Source organism: Ptychodera flava, chromosome 16, assembly GCF_041260155.1.
Source record: "Ptychodera flava strain L36383 chromosome 16, AS_Pfla_20210202, whole genome shotgun sequence".
NCBI classification, from domain to species: Eukaryota; Metazoa; Hemichordata; class Enteropneusta; family Ptychoderidae; genus Ptychodera; species Ptychodera flava.
Window position 1 is genome coordinate 10,080,555 of NC_091943.1, and position 26,924 is coordinate 10,107,478.

The 26,924-nt window shown below is 37.2% G+C and overlaps 2 protein-coding genes across 3 annotated transcripts; both read right to left on the reverse strand.

Annotated features, from left to right (window-relative positions):
* Window positions 1–1,336: 1,336 nt before the first annotated feature.
* On the reverse strand, window positions 1,337–25,506 carry LOC139152778 (flotillin-1-like). Of its 2 annotated transcripts, none has more exons than XM_070726109.1 (11): window positions 25,220–25,506; window positions 22,111–22,277; window positions 18,939–19,082; window positions 17,294–17,413; window positions 13,022–13,117; window positions 12,392–12,544; window positions 9,447–9,628; window positions 4,131–4,176; window positions 2,697–2,834; window positions 1,694–1,858; window positions 1,337–1,393 (listed from the first exon to the last, which is right to left on the reverse strand). In XM_070726109.1, exons 1-11 carry the CDS (start codon window positions 25,263–25,265, stop codon window positions 1,367–1,369), a joined length of 1,284 nt encoding a protein of 427 aa, XP_070582210.1. In that variant the 5' UTR covers window positions 25,266–25,506; the 3' UTR covers window positions 1,337–1,366. The 2 variants fall into 2 exon arrangements, with proteins under 2 accessions (XP_070582210.1, XP_070582209.1); XM_070726108.1 differs by lacking the exon at window positions 22,111–22,277 and adding an exon at window positions 22,328–22,494 and having other exon boundaries at window positions 25,220–25,500.
* LOC139152779 (uncharacterized) lies at window positions 6,128–8,538 on the reverse strand. Its single transcript, XM_070726111.1, has 2 exons — window positions 7,634–8,538; window positions 6,128–7,486 (listed from the first exon to the last, which is right to left on the reverse strand). Exons 1-2 carry the CDS (start codon window positions 8,463–8,465, stop codon window positions 7,233–7,235), a joined length of 1,086 nt encoding a protein of 361 aa, XP_070582212.1. The 5' UTR covers window positions 8,466–8,538; the 3' UTR covers window positions 6,128–7,232.
* Window positions 25,507–26,924: the final 1,418 nt, after the last annotated feature.

Genomic DNA, 26,924 nt, shown 5'->3' on the forward strand with positions numbered 1-26,924 from the left:
TCGTCTGGATTACTATAAATACATGATGTGCTGAGAAAGTTGTCTGGGAAAGTCTGCAGTGTGTACGAACATTGAATATTTGAATGTAGAAGTTTTTTCAGCCTGGTGATCAATGCTTGTTACTAATACAAAAACAAAAGGAATAGAGACAGAATGTGGAAGCGCAGACAAATTCCGTCTAAAAATTGATTGATGCTAGAGAATCAGTAGGGTTCAAGGACACATGTACATCCTGCTTATATCTTAAAAAGACAAAATTTCAATGAGTGACAATACAGCATATCACACGATACAAAGGTACATTGTACAAAATATAACATTGCTAAAAATGTTGACGATAACAATTTCAATGCTTTTTAGGAATAACATTGTCAGCATGCTTTTTCCACAAATGTTTCATTTCTTCGCTTCATTTGAAAAGAACTGGATATGAAAGGCATTATGAATGTTGCCAATGATCCATTGTCTCAGTGCTGGGACCAGTCTCACATCCTTGGTATGAATTGAACTTTTGACACTTATCCTACATCCATTTCAGACGGAACCATGAAACATACCACTGCTACGACTTCAAGCATGGCACTTTTTTGATAATCAGCGATGATATGTAACATAAGGCTACCTTAGAATAGCTGGATTATCATTGGAATGGATGTAACTTGGATATTTGATAGCATTCCACAAACATCTGTACCTTTTAACACATTTGATTGGTTCACAATGCAAAATACAGCGTATTTGAATTCTAGAAGATGGTACACCTGATGGACACTGGACCACATACTCCTTATTGTGCTAATCAGTGCTTGTCTGGGGGTGCTTATAAGGGTAAATAAATACAAACATACCCCCAAGGTAGTGTTGAATTGTACTACAGCTTAGCATGGGCTAAGTGTTCTTCAAGTCTTGGCCAGATTATTTGCCAAGGCCTGGTTGTATACATCTAGTATTACATGTACAATGGGTGAACAGTCAATACTGTTGATGAGTTCTCGATAAAATACATAATACAAAGAGATTAAGAGACATTACAAAAGAACTGACTCTGAGAAAAGAAAGTCAAACAGCAGATACGGCAATGTTTGTATTACCCTTTGACAAGTCAAAGTCTACAATAAAACAAATCAGGGGTTACACAAAACATTGGTACATCTTTACCACTGGAGCTGGATGATTTCTGGAGCTGAGAGTAAGTTCATGTCTACAACTAGAGATTGCACATTACTGAATGGTTGGGTACATAAATACTATAAGATTGATGAAAGTAAACACAACAGTTGATGGGAGTACATTAGAATCCACTGACTACAATAAGTACTCCTTGGTCATTTCTGTCACATCATCTGCTGTCTGTTAGTTTGATCTTCTACAAACGGTTTGAAATATTCATCGACTGAAAAATACAAAAGTTAAATTGTTGGTCACAAAGACTGTCATGAGACTGGCTTGTTCACACATTCAACTACTGTATTTAGAAGACAGAGTAAAAGACATGTCACAACATTATGAAGATTTTGTCTGCTCAGAGAATCCAACAATTACAATAACAATACTGTCTGTGTGTGTGCAGTGTGAATACTATGTTTCTATTTATGTTTCTTAGAAGATATCTGATAAGATTAATATCTAGAATAGAGCAGTAATGAAAATACCACTGAAAGAGATGTGTTATAGCATATCATGTAATACTGACCTTGGCAATGTTCACACCAGTCATGCCTTCAACAACTCTTGGTAATCTGTCCATGATATCCATGACTTCATTGGTGAGTTTAGCAGCTCCAACATCACCCTTACCAGAAGACACCATAGTCACTTTCTTGACCTGGGACAGTGGAGCAGCAATCTCCGCTGCAACCTGAAAAGAAATATCCATAACTTGTTGATACTTCTGCTACAGACAGGTGGCTAGCAAATTAAATCAATCTCTGCTACATTCAATAATTAAAACATGTCTCTTAATGTAGTCAGAAATAGTGAAGGTGAAGCAGCAACATTGACTGCAATCATATACTGTATACATATAATATTGACTGAAATCTAGTGTTATGAGATTATTATGGAAATACCAAAAAGGATTCATCGGGGCATTGGCCCTGTGTATCACTGGACGCTTCACTAGGGGTGATGCGTCCGCCAATGTCTAAGTGCATCCTTTGCTGTAATTCCATAATAACCTTAATGTTCTTCATCTTGCAGTCATGATGGTGGTATCCCATGGACTGAGTACTGACCGTTTTAATGCAAGTTCAAAATTTTTTTTTCAGATTTATAGCACAAGTATGGACTGCTATCTTGGACGTACTTCTAGATAGCCTGTGAACACTACGTACAGAGAACAAGACATTCTAGCCATTGTGCTATGGGTCCCTTGAAACAGTTTTACAGTGAATGTGCAGATGCAGCTGAAGAATGGCCTGTACAAGAGGACTGGTACAGGACATCTGGAAACGTTGAATGTTACAGAGCAATTGTTCTGGACGGATTTTAGCATATAAAAAAAATTCTATTGTTCTCGATGGTAGATGAATAAATATTACAAATATGTCATATTTTCAGATTAAAGCGAAATTACATCCAAAAATCACAAATCATTTTCAATTACTGTTTTACCACTAGCATGGAAATCTCAATGGACAGAGACATGTTGCATGATAGTGGGTTCCAAGTCTGGCAAGGGAGACTATGTATATTACCTTTGGCATTGTGTCCAAGACCATATCAACCATAGCGGCATCTTGGTAGTCTTTCCATGCATCAGCCTTCTTTGCCATCTGTTCAGCCTCGGCCTTGGCCTTGGCTTCAATAGCGTATGCTTCAGCTTCACCTTTCAGCTAACAAGATGAAAACAAATCACATTTTGTGATCTGACATTTTTATTTATCAAATAATATTTCAGATGAGTTCCATGTATATGGTGTGCTCAACAGAAAATTCTGATTTCAATACAACTCTACATCAAAGACTTTGAACCATTCAAACTTTTGAAGTTTCCACATTGGTTCCATAATGTGTGCAATACAACATGCAAACACAAACAGTGATTCTTTGGTAAGACCTGCAATAGACAATGCTTTGTCTTTCAGTGAAAATTGGATATAGACTAGTCCTTTCCACAGAATTTAGACTGAGATCCAACTTATGTAGAAATTACATACACAAACTTCCTTGGCAGGTCTGTATGTGTGTTGCTACTGATTATTAAACTGGCCCTGAAAACTGGCACATCCTGCAATCTTTTGGGGGTTTGTGTACAAATTTACATGTGAACCTAAATAATATGCCATTTGTTTGAATATTACCATCACTGTCGAGAAACCTGAACTCTATTTTGCATGACTATATCAACATAACTTCATAACGCTGTTCATCTTTTCCAGTTGATCGAGGTAAGAATAAAGCCGCAACACTAAAACGCACAGTGTAGTGACTATTGACAGCATTCATCGACACACCGTACCTCCTGGCACACTTTAACATTGTTGATTGTTTCACACAAGAGTTGCTAAACTTATGAAAATTTCCCAATTTACTGAAAGCATACTATTTGCCCCATATTTTGTCAGCTTTATCCTCTTATTTGTTGCAAGGTTTCAAAATCTTGTTCAGTTTATGAATGATGGCATATATCACCAAAACAAGGCTTCAAATCATGGAACCATTTCCTGACCTTTTCAATGAGGGGTCATGTGACTTAATTAGGTCACAGGCTTCACTGTGATTGGATCTTTTTATTAGTATGCATAAAACTTTATTCATTTGGTTAGGAGAGACAAGTTGCAATTTTCCAAAAATTTTAACCCTGATACTATTTCATGTTTCTCTTTTTTATCTTCCAGGGAAGAAACTCACCGCAAATCAAACAAGACTTTAATGATGATAAACAGATAATTCATAAAGGATATTCATCATTTATAATAACCTAGCTTTCGTCTGAAGTAGTATAGGAAACAAAGTTTTGGTGGTGTTTGCCTCAACTTCTCATACTTGTCAGTTCAAAGACCACTTGAGTAAAAGACATTATGACTATAACAACATAATTTGCTATATTGTTTCATCCACTGTTAAAATACTATCAACTATTCTATCAAAGTATGAAATAACATCAAGTCATGATGACAGTAACTCACCCTTATAGCCTCTGCCTGAGCTTCAGCCTCCAATGTTACTCTCTTCCTGCAAAAGATTATTTTAAGTGTTGGGACTTTACTTGGAATTTGTAAAGACCAGTGATCATCTCTAAGTATCAAACATGAATTGCAAGGAACTATGTTTGGTGAATGAACTCTTACTACCATCGCGGTAATTGTTGGTACACTGAAGCCCCAATATATTTAGGGAAACCGCTGGAGATGTTGATATATACTCAAGTAATTAGCAATCAGTGCTGTTGAGACATGAAGGCGGCTGTGTCGGTGTCTGCTGGAAGCCAGTCAGTGTCTGGAAACCGGAATATTCCATTTTACACAATGGGGGTGTACAGACTATCAATTATTAAAATAAATAAAGTTGTATATTTTCAAAACTTTAATGAGTTACTCATGTACTAAAGAGGATCTGTTTCACTTTGTTATTCCCTGTTAAATGTTATGATAAAGTTCTTTCGTAAAACTGGCCTAGAAATTGATTAAATGTATTCTTTCGCCCTACTTCCCGAGCGAAAATGGTATCACCACAAGTGAATAACCGACATATTAGCAGCGCGCAATCCAAACCAGAGTTTCAAAATGTCAGCCAACCAAAGAATTCCCGAGAACGTGCGAACCTCGGTAGTTCGACATTGGCTAAATGGTATGTCTATTAGATCGGTGGCAAAAGAAACGGATCTTCCTGCATCAACAGCGGCGAACATTATCAACAGATTCCGGCAAACAGGTCTCACCATTCAAGGCCGGTCAAGTGGACGTCCCCATGAAAAATCTAGACCTGAAGTCGTTGAGTACATCGAGTACCTAAAGTCAAGAAAACCGTCGATGACAGCGACTGAAATTCGAGCTGACCTATTACACAGTGGCATCTGTGATCTGAACACGTTACCGGCACACAGGACAATTTATGATATTTTTCGTCGCGATCTTAATTTTACATACAAGAAAGTGTCTCAGGTACCGAAAGAACAGCTCACCGAACGAAACATGCAACGCATTGTGCAGTATATCGACATGGTGTCAATGATGAATCCGCTTACTGTGCACTTCTTCGACGAAGCCGGAGTAAAACGGACAACTGGTAACCGAAGTTATGGTCACAGTCGGGTGGGAGAGAGGGCGTTCGAAGTTCAAAGGTATACGTCTGATGTGAATTTAACCTTGAACTTGTTGCACAGTCCTTTGGGAGTATCTCATTTTAACATTATACACGGGCCTTCAAACGGAATGGAAATGCTACATTTCTTCGATGAAGCACTGCAAGTTATCCGGGAAGATGGCAATCCAGCAATCAGTCCCGGCGATGTTGTGATTATGGATAACGCTGGATTCCACCACGGTGGAATAGCAGAACCAGAACTCAGAGAAATGCTCAGACGTAGAAATGTTCGTTTGCTCTTCCAGCCACCATACTGCCCGGAGTTCAACTCATGTGAACTGTGTTTCCGACACATAAAGCATGACTTGCAGATGAACGATGTTTGGCTGTGAACCATACTGAGTTAGCTTTGATCAATGCAGTGGGCAATATAACTCCTGCTTTTTCCCGTGAATTTTTTAGACACTGTGGCTTTTCGATGTGATTTATGAACTTTAAAAAAGCCCAAATGACACAATCGCAAAATTTTTCAAATGCAATGAATATAACTCATTGAACAAATCTGCGAAATTTACAAACCTATTCTGTAACGTGACGGTTTTCATGGCACTTCCATCCCCAGCTGTCGTGAATTTTTATTAGACCCGTCGGTTTTGAAATGTAATTTACAGTATGAGAATGTTCCAATAAAAACGGCGATGTTTATACATTAATTGTTATTGTACTCAGTGTCTGAAAAAGGGTATTGAAGGATGATTGTGTATGCACTGAGATAAATACGACAGACAATTTGTGAACAAGAAAATTTATCTTTAATGAAAACGTTGATGTAAACGGCGAAGTCAACTCCAATGATACTCAGATGAATAAACTAGTAATAAATCAGTAGAAAAAACTTGATTGTCAGTAAAAATGAGAGTTTGGTCACGTGGTATGACCGAAAAAAAAAACTAGGGTTTTGATTTCGCCAACCGTTGAATGTTGGTACGACAAACTAAGCTTCAATCTTTCAAGTTGTCAGTATTCGGGATATTATATTACTTCAACCCTGCGAAATCAAAACCAAATAACCTACAAATCAACAACATAACAAATAAACCTATTGGGTATATAAACTGCATTGTAATTCGTTATTCGCTATCAAGGTCCTACAATCATCTTGACAATTTTCATTTAAAAGCATTTTCAAAATGAAATTTCGTATTCTACAGGTTCTACTGGGAACGCTTAAACCTTCCAGTCGGCAGGAAAAACTCAAATATCACAAAAAGGAATAAAAAAACAACACAGCAAGAAAGTGAATTTTCGTGGGAAGCTAACACAATTCAAAACAAACGTCTTACTGGTATCATGGCAAACAGGGCGTCGATCCTCAAAATTCAGTGACGGTTTGGCGGTTCGCCTGCATGAGTCGAAAGCTTGTGCTATGTAGACTATGGAAAACTACGAACAAAACAAGTCTGAATCTAGGCATTTTGTAGGCTGTTATTATTTCACGAATTTCACGAATGAACTTAGGACTATGTCACACAACTTTGTTCAGTTCTCCGACAACCGCTTAGCAGCTTCAAGGAGTTTTCCCACGTTGTCTTCGATGATTTCCATCGACTGCGACACAGGTATCTGGTTGTTATTCTCCGCCAGAACGCTGTTTGGTACTTCTGGAACCGGGACTACGGTATCGGCGTTGTTACCATAGAATCTCGGTGTACTTGGTGCTGTACTTGACTCCGTAGCAGCAACGGTACATGTAGGTTGTGCATATTGCATGTAGCGGGAGTTGGCGTCACCATAGTTGGGCGATACAGCTGGGAAGTATCTGGGTTGTCCTTGTTCAAGTTGACGAAGCTGTTGTGGCGCAAATGGTGCTGGACGGGTGCGATCACCAAAATTATCAGTGAACTGTACCATCGGCCCTACAGGGTGAAGGTTGTGCGGCAGATATGCGGGCGAAGAGCTGTAATAATCATTCCAGTTTGGCGTTGTCATAAGGGGAAGTCCGCGACCGTAAAGGTGGGCCCACGTTTCTCTGAATATGTCACGCCTTGTCTACGCATGTATTTATCGTAAGCCTCTGCTTCAATATTGGTGTATTCCGAACCAGAACTATCCGACGAACTTCTTTCCCTTTTATTCTTTCGACGTTTCTTTTCGCTCTGTTCTGTGTCGCAACGCCGTCCTCGTGTTTTTCTAGATTCTGGTGAACTAGTACATTGACCACTCGAGCGAACAGGAGATGCTAAAGGCAAACAAAGTGTAAACATTTAGTTTGAAGGGATTCGTTTAGTTGTGAGTTTGATGCATTTTGACGGAAACATCACGAACTAGACATGTATGCATACCATAACGCACAAAGAACTTCAACGTCAATTTCTAAAATACTTACATTTCAAAAGCTCTTGGAGGTAGTCAGCGGAACACTTGCTACTTGACGGAACTTGTTTCACTGAAGAATAAACACTGTTCCCGACTTCCTGCAGATGTTTGGAAAACTCTCTGCGATCGACATGCGAATCGTCGTTCTGAGGTAGTTTGCTGATGTTGTTGTCATATGCTACCCGGAGAATGCCTATGTCATGTTGAAGTTCAACTTTCCCCTTTGTTGTTCGGGCCTGGTATTTTTCCGGGAAAGCTCGCATCAAACGCGGTGTTATTTCCGTTGTGAATGCCGAGATCGATTTGCTCTGAAAATCTTCTAACACTTTCAACTCTGTTTCCGTCTGTGTTATCTGTTTTGCTTTCTTTGATTCTTTCTCCTTTAATTTCTTTACTTGGGCAAAGTGATCTTGAGTATGTTTGTCTTTTCTCCCGCAGTAGACGAACCCCTTGCAAGCTTCGCCCAACAAGCAACCTTCACTGTTTTTGTTACCAGTGGCGCGGTGACCGCGGCGGTGGCAGATTGCGCATGTACTCCGTGTATTTGACCCCACTGGCGATGCCTCTCTTACCGGTCTCTCCAATTCACTGCGCTGATGCTCAAGCGCTAACTTTTCATCTTTTAAAAGACAAAGTTTCTTATTTAAGCTTTCAGCTTTGGTCTCCTTCCAGTTTTTTTCGGTTTTGAACTTGTCCGTAACGGAACTGTAGGTGAGCTGTCGCCGGGGCGGTACATTACATACATCGATGTTCTGGTTCTGCTCCGGGTACGGGTCGTTGTCTCGACTTTTGACTGGCGATGGAAGGCACTCTTTCGTTTCGGTGCGTTTTTTTGCAACCATTGGAGAATAATCATCAACGACCTCTAACTTGATGCGCTTGTATTCGGCATTGGGCACTGTCTCGGAACATCGATACAGGTCGTTGATATCAGTTCACTGTTTGACAGCGTAATGCTATCCCCTTCCTCGTTTTTATACTGAATTTGGAAATCAAAAGTTTCCAAGCTTGCAATGTTTCGCTTGATAAAATGAACGAGTTCACAGTATGTTCCCATTTTATCGCCATATATGTGACGAATTTTGCCACCACAGTATTTCACTTGAAATTGAAACATGGCTTACACATGCATGGAATCTTCATGCTTTGTGAATTGAAGGATGTTCAAGTTCAGGCTAGCGCGGGAGCAAGTTGTTTACGCGCGTTTTCTGATTGTTGATACCACTTTCAAAAAGGGGGGGTATCGCAATGGACTAAAGATTTTGCATCCAAGTTGTCTCATAATATTAGCTGTACACCGTATTTACATTAAAATATGCATTAAAGAGAAGTATTAAATGAAGACAAGAACTAAGGAACAGAAATGTGATGAAATACAGTCATTTTATTTATTCACTGCTCACATTTCCCCACAATCCCCATCATAAAAATTGAATATTCCGGTTTCTGGATGGCGGTAACTCTATATCAGTTTTATTGCCGAGACCGACACAGCCGCCTTCATGTCAACAACACTGATTGCTAATTACTTGAGTATATATCAACATCTCCAGCGGTTTCCCTAAATATTGGGGCTTCAGTGTACCAACAATTACCGCGATGGCAGTAAATTCCAATAACAAATGATGACATTTATGATTATTTATTTCAGAAGAATCATGAAATGGTTTACAAAAGACATGTTAAAAACAGCAGAGGTGTAATGTGATCAGTAAAGTTAGAAATCCTTTCCTCAACTGACAAAGTAACTATTGAACCACCTGACACACACAATTCACATCAATAACTGTATTAACATGGTTACAAATCCATGGTAAACATACTTGTTAGCATCAGCGATAGTTTCCAGTCTGTATTTCTCAGCCATTGCTGGTTGTTTAACCTGTGCATCCAATTCCTTCTCTCTTCTAGAGATTTCTTGTTCTTGTACATGGATTTGCTGTGAGCGTTCCACAACTTTGATCTGCATTTGTTCCTCTTTGATGTTCTGTTTGGTCTTTGCAGCCTGTCAGGATATAAACATTAAACATATGTTACGACAACTTTCACACAAAATGCATAGACATATAGGCTCTGTCTTTGCTACCTTTGATGACACTAACTCTGTACAAAGACAGTTGGTTGCTAAATGCAAAGGTTGGGTTTATTCAAAAATAAATTGAAAAATTTCACCGTGCAAGTAATAAGGTGTTTACTTCAATGGATAAATTGTCAATACTGATTCATGGTTTGCATTACAAAACAAAACAGTACTTGCAGAATATTAGCTAAACCAAGTAATTAAGCAATAAAGCACACCTAGTGACGGTATACCACGAGATTCTGACCAGTTCATGACATATCCCTCATGCATATATGAAGTGAACTGGTCAAAATGGAGTGGTGTATACCATCGCTGGGTGTGATTTATTGCTATTACTCATAACAGTATATTGAAATTATGGCGTAGAACGTCAAAAACCGATTTTTGCTCAAGCTGAGAGCTCGCGCGTGTGCCAGCCGTGGTATATCGCCAATATACCACCGTTCTTTTCACGTCTCGACCAATCAGATCGCTGTATTTGCGCCATCAATATACTGGTATGATATAATAGATAATATCATACATACTGCTTAACAAGAGCTATCTGACATATCATATGCAAAGTGGGCAAATTGTGACATGGAGATGTAGTAGTGATTGGGGACGACACTTATTTCAAGCAATGTAATTGTTTTTGCATTGTTAGCTTTGATACTCTAGATGGATATACATGGTAATGAAATCACATTTGCGTCACAATCTCTGTTTCTATCGAGTACAACTCAAGATATGATTTCCAACTGGGTTAGTCCCATTCACCTGGCTGGACCAGCCTACTCAGCCCAGTTTTTGGTAATTAACTTAGGTATGTAATTTACCAAACTCAGCATCTATGACTGTGCTCTCCCAGGCCTTTCCAAATTGTTAGTAAATTTATGAATTGGGTTCTAAAAATATTAGTAAGCACAAATTATGTAATGCTGAGCCTGCCAATTTTCAACAAGCACTTCTGATAATCAATGAATGATTTGAAGGGGATAGAAATGATGAATGATTTCATGATAGACAAAGGCAAATGAAAATTTCCTTTTCAGCTATTTTTGACAATGAACACTCGTATTTTGTTACGCATTGCATTACACAGTACATCATGGGTCATGAATGCTTATAACATTGATATTTTCTTCCTTGTCTCGATAAACTGTGTCATATTGGTCAACCAGCCCATGAATGTTATTCAATTAATCAATCTTTGTTACACAACATAAGATTTTCAAGTATATTGCGGCACAAATCATATCTTCCTCTGTGCAGTCAGTGGTTGATGATTACTAAAGTGGTCATTAATATTATCAGTGTTTGCTGTCCCCTGTTTTGGAAAGCTCTGTTACCTTGAAAGTATGCATGTCATCCATAGGGACTAGGTGGTGCCTCTATAGCTGCAGTCATTATGCCATGTTCAGCTCTAAAATTCTTTTAAGACAATCACTGATCAGAACATTTGGCAGTCAAAATCGACCTTTCCTTCCCTGTGGTTTTGCACAAATTTTGTCTCATTATAACTGCCAATTTAAGTGCGCAAACTGGAACTGGTGACCATGCTAATGTTTTCTTCTTAGAGACAGTTATATTTTTAAAACGCTGGAGATGATCATCATTTTTGGTCTAGATAAACTTTCGTCGTGTGACTGTGCACAGCATTGTCTCTGGAGCATTAAAGAAAACTATCAGTATTTCATAACATTTGCTGAGACAGTTTCTTGAAAAATATTTTGATGGAAACCTATTAAAATTGGCAAGTTCACTGAAAAATTTAATCTTCAAATCGTCAAATGACAAATCTACGACAACTAAGATTTCCTGCTAATCTTAAACTTTATACCATGGAATGTCGCTTCTACCTCCATGTACAGACAAACACTTTGCGGTACATCGTTCAACCATGCGCGGTCTGGACTGTAGTTCAACTGTCTTTCAGGCTGACTGTTCTTGATCTCTTCTCAGCGGTTTCCTTTTTTCCAATTTTTTCATACCAGTTGCCGGTTTTATCCCTTAGTTTCTTTCCCATCTGAGGACACTATCCGTCTAAAGCATTTGTAACTGCCCGCTTCCCTCGATCTGCTTCAACTGTCCATTCGGAAAGTTGATAACATGTGAGTGTTTGGGTGTCTCGAGTATCAGAGTGTATGACACGGGGATATAGAAACCTTTTCGCGAATGCTCATGTTAGCATGAGCTATCACTATGTGTCAATCAACGGCCGATGATAGGGGGCAGAGTAGTTTTTGAAAGACGAGATATGACAGAGTATTTCCCCAGAATTCATAATCTTAAACGAAAATCAGGCTTCAAAAATATCAAAATTGTTTGTAAATGGCCGATCATACATTTATTTTTTTTCATAAATTTTCACTTTTGTTTGTAATTTATGAACGTTACAAGCTACAGCGAGAGCACAGTATGAGTATATAACATGAACTGCAAATGGACAAAATTATCAGATAAATATCAACCATATCTATATTTAAACCTGATACCGATTCTTTGTTATCGTGTTCAAGTATGATATCACAATCAATTCAAATCCACACATCATTTGCAAACCAGCTTTTCACCTATCCTGTATGTGCCATGCTGTAGTTTTTGTGAGAGTGTAAGTAAACCCAGTTGAACCTATCCTGTATGTGTTCACACATGCCATGCTGTAGTTTTTGTGAGAGTATAAGTAAACCCAGTCGAACTCACCTGTAGTTCATAAGCCAGCTCTGACTCAGCTTTCTGTGTATGGACTTCCTGGTCATATGCAGCTTTCTTGAGTTCAAAATCTCTCTGAGATTTAGCAATCTCAATATCATTAGCATATCTAGCTGCCATGGTTTCTTCTTTAGCTCTAGCTTCCTGTTGAAGTAAAAAGTTATAAGTGTATAAAGGCTCACTAGCGAGCTCATTTGATTGTTCACTGAAAGGGCATGTTATGAGAATGTTTTTTTCAAACCACCTTTTTGAAATATTGGTCTTTTATAGAAGTGTTCCTGTATCTGTTTGGAAGTGCCTGCTTCATAAGCTATGGAAACTATGGATACATAGGATACTGGCACTTGATACATTATTTGATTGATTGATTGATCTGTTCTAAAAGCACTTGACAATTCTGAAAATGCCATGAAGAAGTATTACAGTAAGTTAAGATGACACCCGTTTTATCAACTTAATACAGGAACATATCAGACATCACCAAAAGCTACGATAATGGCCATTGTCAAGGGCACAACACTTCCTCTTGGACAATTGAGTATCAGATCTTCTGGTTTATAGAAGTTAAAGACAAGATAATCTGACCTACTTCAACAATGAAGATGTACAATAGTGTCTTACCCTGATTCCGGAATCCCTTTGGGCACTAGCCTCACCAATGCGAGCATCTCTGTGTACTTGCGCAGTACGAGACATACCAAGGGCTTTCAGGTATCCCTACAAGTAGACAATACAGTCGTAAAATTAGTTATAAGCAACAGTTTCTCAGTGACAGGAAACTTGCATTCTTTAAATAATGACCAATGATATAAAATTGAAGGTTTATCAAAAGAAGTTAAATACTTATTCCACAATAGAGACAGAAATTCAGGAACATGCACAGATCCGAAAATTTTGACATAGGTTTCCTGTGATCTGCATTCAAAAACACCTTGAGGTAGAGATAAAAAAGTCCACAACTCAAATGGAATTTCACATAGTTTATCATCTTCCTCAGAAGCAATACTCACCAAACAGTACAATTACACAGATACTTTCCATAGCATAGATACAATGTACAACTAACACTTATAACGATCAGTAACATATTCATTCGTTTTCCATCAGTTCAACATATTGTACAACCTTTCATTACTAACATTTGCTCTGAACAAAATATAAGTAAAATAGGACATATCATATTTTTGTCACAAGATCTTCCTTTACAGCCTAGACACTATTCTTGGCTTTTACTTCCTGTCGCTGAACCTTTCTATTGGGTAACTAAGAAGCTATCTACTACTAGCCTTGCCTGTTGACTGACGCCCTGTCCTCTCATTCACCTAAAACAGCAATAATAACAAAGTAGTAGACATATTCATCAATAATTGTACCGCTAAGACTATGTAAAAATAGTGACAACATCACTGTTCGCTCCCATATAGTTATCAAAAAAGTCAACAATAGTATGAAACATGGACATACATATACAGACAGACTGACATACACAGACTGGCACAGAGTGATGACATTGACCCCAAGAGTGCCTTGGCCATGGAGAGTGATAACGATATAACAAAGAGCTGAATGTAATGATAAAATAGTTAAGTATAGGCCTATATAGGCACTGAGAGTGAATATGTTACAGCAATTTGATTAGTTTCTTTCCTTTCTACTTCTGTGATAATATTTAAGACAATCAATCTGCAAGGCAGTTTATGTATTGACAAATATGTTATCTTTTACAAGCACACAGTAAACTGTTCTTGATTTTTCATTTACAATATTTGACATAGACTGAAATACATAACATGCAACCAATGTTTACACTTTGCCCATACACCAGATACATGGAGAAATTTCAACATACAATCATCAACTCAGAAACCCTATAGGAAAAAGTAAACATTGTTTTCTTCCAGAACAGAGGGTACATCCACATCTGGAACAACTTACAAACTTAACAATTACACAAGGATGATGACACAAGAGATAAAGTTAAACTGTGGTGAACTTGACTATTCCTTTCAAATCCTTACCTAACTTGACATCTTAAACTAAAATACACTGCATGGTTAATTGTGCACAAAAATACATCGGGGTGGACCATTTGATAAGGGATGGTGTCTGGAAGATCGATGAGGTACATTATCTTTTTTATCCGATCCATTGTACATTCTTTTTTCCCCACTCTCCACCCTTTTCTTTTTGTCAAACCTTCTCTGGCAGAATTTTTTATTGGCATTTGTTTGGAATTTTTTCAAAATCTGCCAGGATTTTTTTACCGCATTTCAACACCAAATACAGTTTACCATATCAAATGCTTACTAAATCACCACATTATATACTCTTAGTTCCAGTAGGTATAAAATTACCCCCAAAAATCTTAAAAATACAAAATGAAAGATATCCCAGTAAAACTGAAAGTTTCGCAAAGTGGCCCCAAAAATTCAAAATTCCGGATTTCAACTTAATTTCAATATATCTTATTAACAAAAACCCTAGGGACCGGTTTACTAAATATCAAAGCAATCAGACTGGTAAATTTTGAGAAACAAATTTTTTGACCAAAAATGAGAAAAATTGCCCCCAAAATACAAAATTGCAGATTTCATCCTAATTTTAAATATATCTAATTAACATAAACCCTAGGAACCTGTACACTAGATATCAAAGCTACCAGATCAGAAGTTTTAGGAGAAAAATTTTTTGACCAAAAAAGGCAAAAATTGCCCCCAAAATAAAAAAAAATTGCCAGTTTCAACATACCTTCAATACATTATATTGAGATTAATCTTAGATACCTGTATACCAAATACATGTATCAAAGCTATCAAATCAGCAGTTTTTGGATTAAAAATTTTTTATCAAAAATTGGGAAAATTGCCCCAAAATTACAAATATGACAATATCAATACAATTTGTACAAGCATGACTGAGGTCATTCTGAGGAACATGAATATTAAGTTTCATAGCAATCAGACGAGCGATTTCAGAGAACAAGATTTTTTGATTAAAAACGGAAAAAATACCCTAAAAATACAAACATGCAAATTTCATCCCAATTTTTGCACACATAATTTAGAATACCAAAAGAAATCTGCATACCAAGTTTCAACCAAATCTGACCAATTCTTACTGAGTTTTAGCCATTTGCAGGATTTTTCCTTTTTTCCCCCTCATTTGCATATTTTTGGCACTGACATGTTCATTTGAACAAATTCACATCTCCACCCCTAGGTGCACCTGTACACCAAATACTAAGACAGTAGGTGCTACGGTTTAGGAGTTTTTGATGTGGACGGACTAACAGACATACATACATACTTACATACATACACACAGACGCCATTTTGCCACCTTATACGAATACCTTCCATTTGCATATATACATATGCATATATGGGAGCGTAAAAACTCATTCCCAATCAGCATAATTTGATCATCTCCCTGGAAGAGTTCAACTTATTCTAGAGTAATAACGCTACAATGCTTGTGTTCGTAGTCACAAAACTACCATGCAATTAGACACTCTGTCAAGTCGGAGTTGATTTTACATTTTATTCACTACTACTCTCATAAGACCTCTCTCTAACATCGTATTATTTCATATGTTACTCTGTAACTGTCAACTAACTGATTCATATCAAATCTAATTTTAATCAGTCAATTTACTTTGGATCAGTCAATCTCACTGAACTTGAAACATACATTGCAACAAAAGGCAAAATGTATGGACTACACAGCTGCAAGGTCAATTTCAACTGAAATCCACCAAAAACCTGAGAATTGCAGCGGATTCCTGATTATACCTGGCAAAATGACTATACTTTTGAAATGTACGGAATGTGGACATACATAGATAGTACACTAAAAACCAGCTACACCAACTACTGTGAAGTAATATTACATAACCATTGCTACATCACACAAGACAAAAGAATTACATGTATACATGAGCACATGATTACTATTTTTGATTACATCACTATCACTTGTCAAACATATAAATTGTTAAGAATTAGAGTCAATAAAATTGTTTGATGTGTACTCAGTCACATGGTGGTGACGTAGCACAGCTTAGAGAATAAGTGGTCTGCATGTTGGTTGAAGTCTTTGAACTTTGGCAATGTGAGATCACATCACATCACACAAACTGATTTACAAACTGTAAAATCTGTCAATGTTTCTATTTCATGACACAGATCTTTGAACGCAATCACATTGATTTTAGAAGTAAGCGCCCTTTTTATCTAATACTGAAGAATGACACAGGTAGGGCCGCAAAGTCACACACCTTTTTAGGATTGCGTACAGTTAAACAAACAACACTGCAAGATGATAACAGAGGGACTTACAAAACATACAAACTATTGAAACTGGCTCAGGTTTAATAATGCATTTCATGTCATCTCTTTGATATCTCTTGGATAAAACACTTTCAAAGTCTTTCCTAGTATTTGTGTAGTCATAATGTGTTGTTCCCTTGCTGTAGTTTTCATGACTGGGTCACATCATTAGTTGAATTACACATTTTCACTGATGCAATCCACCTGATCACAGTGTTTATTACACTCCATCAGTAGTCTTTTGATAGCAAATCACTTTCTACATGATAAAACTTCAATAGATTCAATAAATAGAAAAGTTTCAGAACTGATCCACATGAGGGTCTTAAGTAGTCACAGGAGGGATAAGCATGTGTCCTAATTCTAAACCTTGATATGCCCTTTACAAATCATTAAATTTGTTGCAGTTTGTGAATGTGACTTCTACAATCATGGGATTTCATTCCAGACTTGTCTATTTCACAAACCAATTTGAACTTTGTACACCTGTCCATCTCAGTGCCTACACTTTTACATCAGTAAAATGATGGGATGATATTTTGGAATGAGGCTAGCGACAACTTACATGTTCATCTCTGATGTCCTTCAGAGTGTAACTGACTACACTGATACCCATGTTGACCAGGTCAGAAGATGCAACTTCAAACACTTGTTTGGAAAACTTCTTTCTGTCTTTGTAGATTTCCTGTAAGAAAATCAGGAAAACAATGATTAATTTTCACACTTGAACATTCAAAGCCAAGATACATTCAACAGGTCATATACTAGATGTAGATTATTCGTACAGTCTGTAACATACAGAAACAACAAGTTGTTGTTAACAACTTCACAGTGGTGATTTTGAAACTAGTTTGTGTCTAAATAATCATGAAGTCACTCATAGAAAAAGGAACTGAAAATGGACAAATGGGAAAATCCTGTAAGGTGCTGAAGGGTTGAACATTTGGTCTGCAGTTTTGAACTGCTATTCAAAAGGATGATTTAATGGTGTACATCGTTTGAACTGCTATTCCAAAAGAATATTATAGTGTACGTTGTGACCCACATACACCTTGTCATTGCTGTCCAAAGAAAAGCTATCATCCTTTCAAGGTTTTTTCCTGTTTAGCAGTTATGAATTTCTATGAGATTTAAATTAATAATAGTTAAGTTTTGTTTTATTCCTGCCTTGCTGCCACCATTTGACCACGGTGCCTTTCCTAAGCTGTATTCTATGCATCTTATACTAAAAGATTTGAGTCGAAGGTACAACTGAGAATTGTAAAATCTACTATCAGAAAACTTGGAAATTGGACATACTTCAGAGCAAAGACAGTAGAGGGAAAATGCAAAGGGAAACGCAAATTCCATTGGTTGACCTCTGTTACTAATGGTGGTGCTAACAGTGTACCCTCTAGGTTCATTGTTATCCAGCATCATCCGTCATTGTTGATTGTAACTCTCTAAGACTGAGTTCAAGTGGTACGGAGTGACAAAGTCTCTCAAAATTTTGACTTCTTTCTGATTCTGAAGACCCTTTCTTATAGCAATAGTAGGCCTAGTATATCAATAAGTGTGGGTGCGTTTTTTGATCATATGTGATTTTTTTCAAGTGGCATATGTGTGGCAAATATTCCTTTCTCCCAAGTGATATTACTTATATGGTCTGTCTATGGAGCCTGGTAGACAGAGGAATATTATATGTTAGCCAAGTGGTTAGGAAATGTTGGTACCAACATTTGAACAACTCCATGTCTTCAATATTCAGTGATGGAACAACTGCTATCTCGCCTGTCACAAATTTCAGAATCTTCAGTGTTAAATTACAAAAACACAAGACAAATCCTTCGGTGGCAGTGCTAATGGCACAGCCTCTCTGTGTTAGTAAACAACATGGAGCTATTATGCATAGTCATATCACATGATATGCGTGAGATCACAAGATTTCTAATGAAGACGAAGACGTGAATCCCTAAAAGTTCAAACTGCCCAGAAGCTAATCTTGCTACCAGTAATGCAGATAAAAAGATTGCAACACAGGTTACTTAAAAAGAAATGCGGCAGAGACGCGTTCGTCTTTCCCCCTCTACTGTCTATGTTCAGAGACATCTGTATGGCAGGGTTTAACAAAGGCAATAATTACTAATCACACTTGCTCAGGTATGTTTGACACTACCAGCTTCTACCTGCACATACTGTACATATTTACGTAAACATCATAATGTACCCACCTCCACTGTCATGTTACCCATGATGGCACGTTGATGACCTTCCAAAGTTTCCCGGGCAACTTGTTCGATTTCACTGGTCCTTTTGCCAAGGAACTGCTGACATGCAGCAAGAAGCATCTCCTGGTTCTGTCCCTGGATTTTGACCTGACATGATAACATTACCCAGTTAACATGGAGGACTTATCAAACAGTACCAAAATATGATAAACCCAACTAATAATGGCATTTTAATGTTACATTCTGCATAAATCGACTTGTTCATCCCCAATTCCCAGTAAAACAGATCAACAATCATTCACCATTGTTAACAATGTGTTTGGGACAAACCATGGTGGTGAAAGGGTTAACATTAGTGGACAAAAATGTCTGGGTACAGACTGAAAATCGTTCTGTGGGGTTCTCAACATACAGCACTTTACTTTATCCATAACTCCAGCTCCAGTGACTTTGATACCCTATCTGAGCCATTAATATTCACTCTTGCCAAATATTCTTCCACATTATACCATACTTCAATTCACTTGCAACTAACACTATATTATTTATAATTTATCAAACAATATTTTTATGACAGGCAACACTGTACCATTAAAATGAAATGTACATGAAATAATAATAATAATAATATTTTTCTAGAGCGATTTCTAGAGCGAAAACAAACTCAATATCTGGTGCTGTATAATGCACTAATGGATTCATAAAAAGTAATAATGGTCTATACTAGACACACTGGAGTTCATAATAATTGCATGTGCAAATGTAATATTCATTTGCAATAAATACTTAATGTGAAGGACAGGTATACATGCACATGTGTAGGGCTCCCGCTACCCGATCGCCAATTAGCCAAATGCGAAGAAAGTTAAAAATGGCTACAAAAATTCCAGTTTGGCGAACATAGTGGCTAATGAATTTTTCCTGCCCAGGTGCCACCTCAACAAAAAACTACAGCTATAAAATAAAAAGTTGTGAGATGTTTTGAAACAGTTTACTCTCCTTCCTACAAAGTTGCAATGTATTGAACAGTTTAATCTCCTTTCTACAAAGTTACAAATTCCCTGGTACGTGGAGCAGACATTGTTGCTGTTCCGTCTGCGGTACATAGAGGCTTTGTTTTGCCTCCGTGAGTCCCGTTCGTCTATCTAGAAGTTTTACCTTCTTTGCTAGAATCAAAATTTGGCCTGCAACTACTCAGTTTGATAGTAAAAACCGTATTTTAAAAGGGAAATTTCACAAACGGAGCAATAATACAAAGGAAGAGGAGAAAATTGAGGTTTTCTGAAAGGTCAAGTCTAGGTCATCTCATCATTGGATGTCATGCATGAAGACCCCTTAAGTGTACAATTATGGTTCAAAAGAGCCACCTAGGGTGGTCCAATAGGTAAAAGGTAATTTTGGTGTCTTCCAATTTAAATGGCATTCAGCTTGACTGTCAGTTTTAAATTAAATTTATTAAGAGTCATTGGAAATGGATATTGTCAACAGTAATTGCAGTAAGCATATCCATTGTCAAAACATCACATTTGTGAATTGCGATTTTGCATGTAAACATTAAAGCAACAATTCATTAAAATTGTTAATTTGGTCTATTTCAAACTGCTATAACCTATACCAGAAATTATGTGATTCTGAATTATTTTAATATTTTTGCAGATTCGACCAGTTTAATGATGTAGAAGTAAACATCAAAATATCAAGTGAAATATATCTGTGTTACAATGATATCATAATCATTAAAACAATGTAATATACTCTCAAACAGTGAGTAATTTAAATGAACATATATCATTGTGTCTTGTTTTACAAGAGTTGTGTTTGGCAAAACCCTTTGGTCTCAAGAAAAATACTCATACTCAAAATGCTATTCAGCCTGCTTGATCACAACTATGACATACAAGTAACACCGGGGCCAATTGTATCTACACTGCCAGTGTGCTACTAAATGCTTTCTCCTGCACCATTTTTTTATTCTTGTGGCTAAAACATTTTGGTTATGGAAGACTGCATAAATTTGCCGCATGAGAGGCTTGTAGCTTATGACAAGCTATCATACTGTGAACACTAAATGAATGCCGCAGAAATGTTCTCTACCTGTTGTAATATACACTTCACTTTGCTACCAGATTTTTAGAATTCAATCGATACCTTATTTTATTTCTGGTGGTAAAAGTTTACCATCTGAAATGAAAAAGTATTTCTATCCTGGAAATGCCATAAAAACACAGATTGTTCAATACAAACTGAACAAATATTTCTTTAATGTAAAAACTATCAGAAACATCATACAAAACATCTCGATTTGTAAAATTAGGAACTCCTGAATGCGGAGAAAGCTGTAATTGCCACGCTTAATTGAGATCATAAACTGGCTAAAAGTTGCTCAAAGTGGCTACAAGATTTTTGATTTGGCTAATCAGTTGGCTAATCATTTTGGTGACTTAGGGGGGCCCTGCATGTGTAGTATAGGGATTAGGGTTGGGACTAATTCCGACTCCTCAAAACTGTTTACCCAGAAGTAAGGGATCACACCACACAGTGCTGCATTTTCTTGAATCACTCTTTTTTTTCAAGGACTTACAAACTTCTCAGACTTTGCAAGGAGTTGCACACACAACTTATACTCCAGAGAAACAAATTCACACGCCCAGTTCGGGTAAAGCCCAAAGCTATCAGAATAATCTATGAAACACACTGGACAAAACCCAAATACACTTAGACAGACACAATACATGTATCTATTCTCATACATACATCCCATCATGCAAATCCAAATATCCCCTCTGAATCAAAGTGCAGTTTTGACTTACTGGACAATATGTATGTACTGTACAGACAGCAGAAACAAATACATGGCCACAGTTTTACATTGTGATGATAAACACGTACAGGAGAGTTAAACAGAGCAATTTAGATGGCACAATTTCTCATTCTGCAAAATGATTTCTCAACATTTACTTGCAAAAATAAACCCATAAATGAAGGAAAACTGCAAACTTGACACAAATAATGTACACATAATGTCCAAACAAGTCAAAGAAAGTAATTAAATTTGTATGGGAAACACTTACATGCTACAGGCTTTCTATGCTACTGTCAAAATTGAAGCTTGCAGGTACTAGACACATGAAGAGTGACATACATGTAGCATGTATTGGAGTCAAATGACACAAACCTGAGCAATGCCAGTGACTGACACAGGTACCCCCAATCTAGTGTAAACATTTGGGGTATCTATTTTCAAAGTCATCGTGTTTAGACTCAATCGCTGAAGCTGTTGAACTACTGGCCACACAAATGCTCGGCCACCAGCGACAAGCAATGGTCTGGAATAGCAGCATCCTATGGAACAAGTAAATATTAGTATACATGAACATGAAACATGGACAAACCTGAGCAATGCCTGTTACCGATATTGGTACACCTAGTCTAGTGTATACATTTGGAGAATCAATCTTCAGAGTCATCGTATTAAGGCTAAGTCGCTGGGACTGCTGGATTATTGGCCACACAAACGCACGACCACCAGATACAAGCAATGGTCTGGAGTGACAACATCCTACAAAATTAACAGCATTGGGAATGAAGCAACAGAAAATATCTCAATCCAGAAAAACATGCACCCCACATAGAAGTCATTCATTTCGTATAATATTTTTACTTAAGTATATATTTCTTGAAAATAAGTGTTCATCACAGAACATCTACATGTCATCAACATGGCTAAAAGTCATATGGATCATTACAAATGTGATGTCATTCTTGATTAAATAAATGGAGGTGCATGTTTCTTGAATGAAATTCAACAATTACAAAGGCAGGATTATTTGCACATTAAAATCAACAAACAACAAATATGACAAACACAGCACATGAAAACATAACTCCTGCTTTAGCATAGCTTATGTTGGTAAAATTCTGTAAATGCTATATATCTATACATGCACCTTGTAGATAAATTCATAAAAGTTCGAAACATTTTGAAATTGGTCACGTGTCATGAAATTTGATCCCCCAATTATTGATAAATACAATTTTAATTCTAAAAACCAACCCCTGTCTGTCCCTTACTGCAACACTCCAATAGTCATTGTTTATTTGTCGTAAGAGTTTTTGCTATGATGATCTTACTCTCAGTGTTTTAAAACATTTTCACATCATTAAAATTTACCATATGTTGTTCGATTTCATTATTTATCAATTCAGATGGTCAATTTATTTCTAGCATTTACAAAACATTTCTCTCTCTTTTTCCACATAATTGTTTCTTCACTGCTTACCAATGTTTTTTGGAATATGCATATTTATATTCTTATATTTAAATTCCTAATGCAAAACTAGTAAATTCATTAAACTGATTAAACTATTTAATGAGAAAATGGATGAGATCTTGCACAAGATACAATGTTTATCAATAAAACACAATTTTGCTAAATAAATGATAAACGGAACATGAACATGCAAAATCAAGGTTTGGAATAAATGATATCTTTTACATGATTTTGCATTGTCAAAAACATGGCACATGCTGTAAATAGTATGAGTGATGAAATGTACAGAAGGTCAAAGGTCGAACACTATCTCAGCCCTAACCTGTACTAACCTACATGCTGTGTCTTTATTCATGCATGACAATCATTGGATGACAAATTTCGTCGTTTCATATGATATGTTAAATAGAGCAGCGAGCTGACAACAGAACATTTACATTCTTAAAATCATTTACCACAATGCTAAACGTACATACATCTATGTCAGAAAGTTAAGCAGCAAAATTGTTCTGATCTACATATAGACAAGAGACACTGCAGATAACATGCTGACCATTTATTTCAATGGGACAGCATTTCAAATTACCAGCCTAGCAGTGACAAACTTTTGACTTACATGATGACATGATTCGATATGAATTTTAAAATCAATGTAACTTGTACGCATTGACCTGATTGAGAACATTGAAGTCCATACACCCTACAAGCAATCTTTATGCCTGACAATAGGCTGACCTTGAACACTGGCTGCAGGTATAATTTTGTAGATCATTATATTGTCAATAGGATACAGTAGGATTCATTTGAATGTATTGATTGCATTGAAATCCCTAATCTGGGCTGTCTTTCTGATCTACATGTACTGACAAAGAACTGTAGTTGAAAGTAGTGGTATAACGGAACCAAACTGACAGCCACACTGTCGTACTAGATGCTACTACTAGTATTAACTTTTTACTTGTACACATAATCACATAAAATAGTATTCAATAGCAAATTAATTATGCAACATTGAAGAATAAATTATTATTAAGTGTTTACATACAGATACTTTAATGAAAAATATCATAATCAAAGAACAGTCATCACATTTTGCATTACAATCTATGTAGTGCCTAGTTTTCATCGAGTTGAAAGTTCATATCTGCATGTAGGTCAGTATGACATGCATACGTTGGTGTGGACTCACAGTCACAAACCACAGGCAAGATAATCAATGTCACATGATCAACATATCGCTGCCCGTGCTACTACTACAGATTGTTGTACTCATGAACGCGGAAAATGAAGATCGTGACATAATGCTAACATGGAAAAATTAGCCACATTAATAATTTCATTTTACATTAGGCGTAAAATATACGAACGACAGCCAGGAAATATAAACGGAGTAATATAACAAGTGTACGCAAGCAGCCGCATCACATTGGTCAACGTTGAAGACAACAAATAAACACATATCACGAACCTTAGTAACTGTAAAACAACTATCACAAAGTAACGAAGGAATGAACAAGATCACAAATTGGGAAGATTGACGGTGTGGTTTTCAGAAAGGCAACAATGTACAAAGAATTTACATGACACAGTGACCCTGCATATTGATCTTGGTCTAAAATCGGGAAAGTGCTGCAAAGGCTTTCGAAGCGGGTCAAGTTGATCTGCATTATTACAAGTATCAAAGCTGAAGCGGGGTTCATCGGAGATAGTAATGCTCGAGATTAACATAACATTAATTTGAAGAGTCTATTTGCGAAGAAAAAACAAAGAATAACGGGACTAATCGGAGGATTTTATGCTTTTCGACGCCGATTTGTCATTTCGTAGTCGCAAATAAGCAGTTGGCAAGCAGTAGCGCCCTGTTCGTCACTTTCTCAGCCTTCATTAGTAAAACGATTAGTCCTGTTTGACGATGTTGCTACTTTCGTTCCATTAGTATGCCATACGTGAAGAAATTCAATAAAGCTTCAAATAAAGAGCTGTTTCTCATTTATGAAATATATGATTAATTACCTGAGACCACCATTGCCTCGTTTGGCCCGCAAGTTTCGAAACCCATTTTCGCTCGATGTTTTCAGTGCAGATATCCAAGATGGCCACTCACCCTTCGCACCTACCACGTACCTATGTTCTCACTGACTAATGCTATTTGCAAATTACAAATCCTTCCTACAACTTTCTGTAAGCGATACCGTTGTAATAAGAGTAAAAATGCCCTTAGAACGTACAAGGGAAATTGTGAATCATATTGATCTTGATCTGTGCAAAAATAGCCCAAACAATCAATTACTACGGCATTGTGGGTAACATTCGCTCGGTACAGGGTAATGGAAGAACCTGGGAAAAATCGCATCACGATATCTGTGAGCTGAATGCGGTCCATCATTGATAAGTTAGGTGACACGAACCACTGTAGTTGACAGTGCTTGTAGCAAATAGTACAAGCACCAAAAACGCTGTCAACTACGGTGGTGCCTGCGATTTCAACTGGAATGAGTGCCCGGGTCATGAAAATAACATTAACAAACCCACAGTTACGTATTTTCTAAACTTCGCTGTGCGCCTACGTCATATACGTGTCCCATAGACGTGTGATATACCTGAGAAGGTTCTTCTCAGGCATATGTATTTACATCGTGCAGAGCGAATATTTAGAAAACATGTGACTGTGAACAACCGACAGATTCTGAGGTACAAGCACAGGGACTCAGAAATCTGGTTGTTGTCGCCGTTTGTATTGTTGTTTACGTGTATATTACTCGTGCTGTTGTTGTTGTTGTTTGCTTTTGTTGTTTTTGTTTTTATTATTATTGACCAATAAAATTCAACGAACATATTATGTTTTATCCCTCTTTTGAGGTCGTTTGTAATTTTTACCATTATGTTGTTGTTGTTTCCAACCGCGGTTACAGGGACCGTGCTCAAACGTATATGTAGATGTCATTAAGAAACAGTACAAGGGACGTCTTTACATGTAAGTTTAATTTCGACCAACTGTGTTTGACCCAATGCAACTTGCTCCCACATACACTCGCTTCATGAAGAGAGTTAGACCTGCTTATAATGCTGTGTGTTCCCGGTGTGGAAGGCTGTACAACGCTGGGAACATACAGCATCGTACGCGGGGCTAGAAGAGAGTGCACGTTGAGAGCGAGCTGCATTGTGTCAAATAATTATAACTATAACAATAATAATGATAAATAAAAATAAAGATAGATGATGATAATAGGCCTAAATAATGATAGCGTCCTTTCTAATGACATCAACATTACTTTTGGACAAGGTACCTATAACCGTTGTTTGAAATAACAACAACACAATAGTTATGTTCGTTGAATTTTATTGGTCAACAACATAACACGACTAATATAAACAATAATACAGACAACAACAACCAGATTTCTGGGTCCCCTGTGGTAAAAGCTGGCTAGGTATAGAGAAACTCTCTATGAATCTAAAAATCACGGACAATTACCTAAATGCAGTGGCCATGATACTAATTCATAAAAGGTGTCAGATCAGATCATAAAAATAACTTAAAATCGCTCACTTGTGACGGAGACAGAAGTGAAAGTACGCGGGTGAACAGCGCCACAAGCGGTCAAATTAAGATGATTGAACGTCACACAAGTTTCGGGGGGTTACACATGCAGGTTTTAGTGGTGATGCTGTTATTGTTGTTGTTGACCAATAAAATTCAACGAAGATAACTGTTGTG

Coding starts and splice junctions, on each gene's coding strand:
- LOC139152778 (XM_070726109.1), bottom strand. CDS start 25,265: ATGGGTTTCGAAACTTGCGGGCCAAACGAGGCAATGGTGGTCTCAG. Junction 17,414..18,938: donor TGGGTAACATGACAGTGGAG/GTGGGTACATTA, acceptor ATTTTCTTACAG/GAAATCTACAAAGACAGAAA. Junction 12,545..13,021: donor AAAGGGATTCCGGAATCAGG/GTAAGACACTAT, acceptor TTACTTCAACAG/GAAGCTAGAGCTAAAGAAGA.
- LOC139152779 (XM_070726111.1), bottom strand. CDS start 8,465: ATGGTTGCAAAAAAACGCACCGAAACGAAAGAGTGCCTTCCATCGCCA. Junction 7,487..7,633: donor CCTCCAAGAGCTTTTGAAAT/GTAAGTATTTTA, acceptor GTTTGCCTTTAG/CATCTCCTGTTCGCTCGAGT.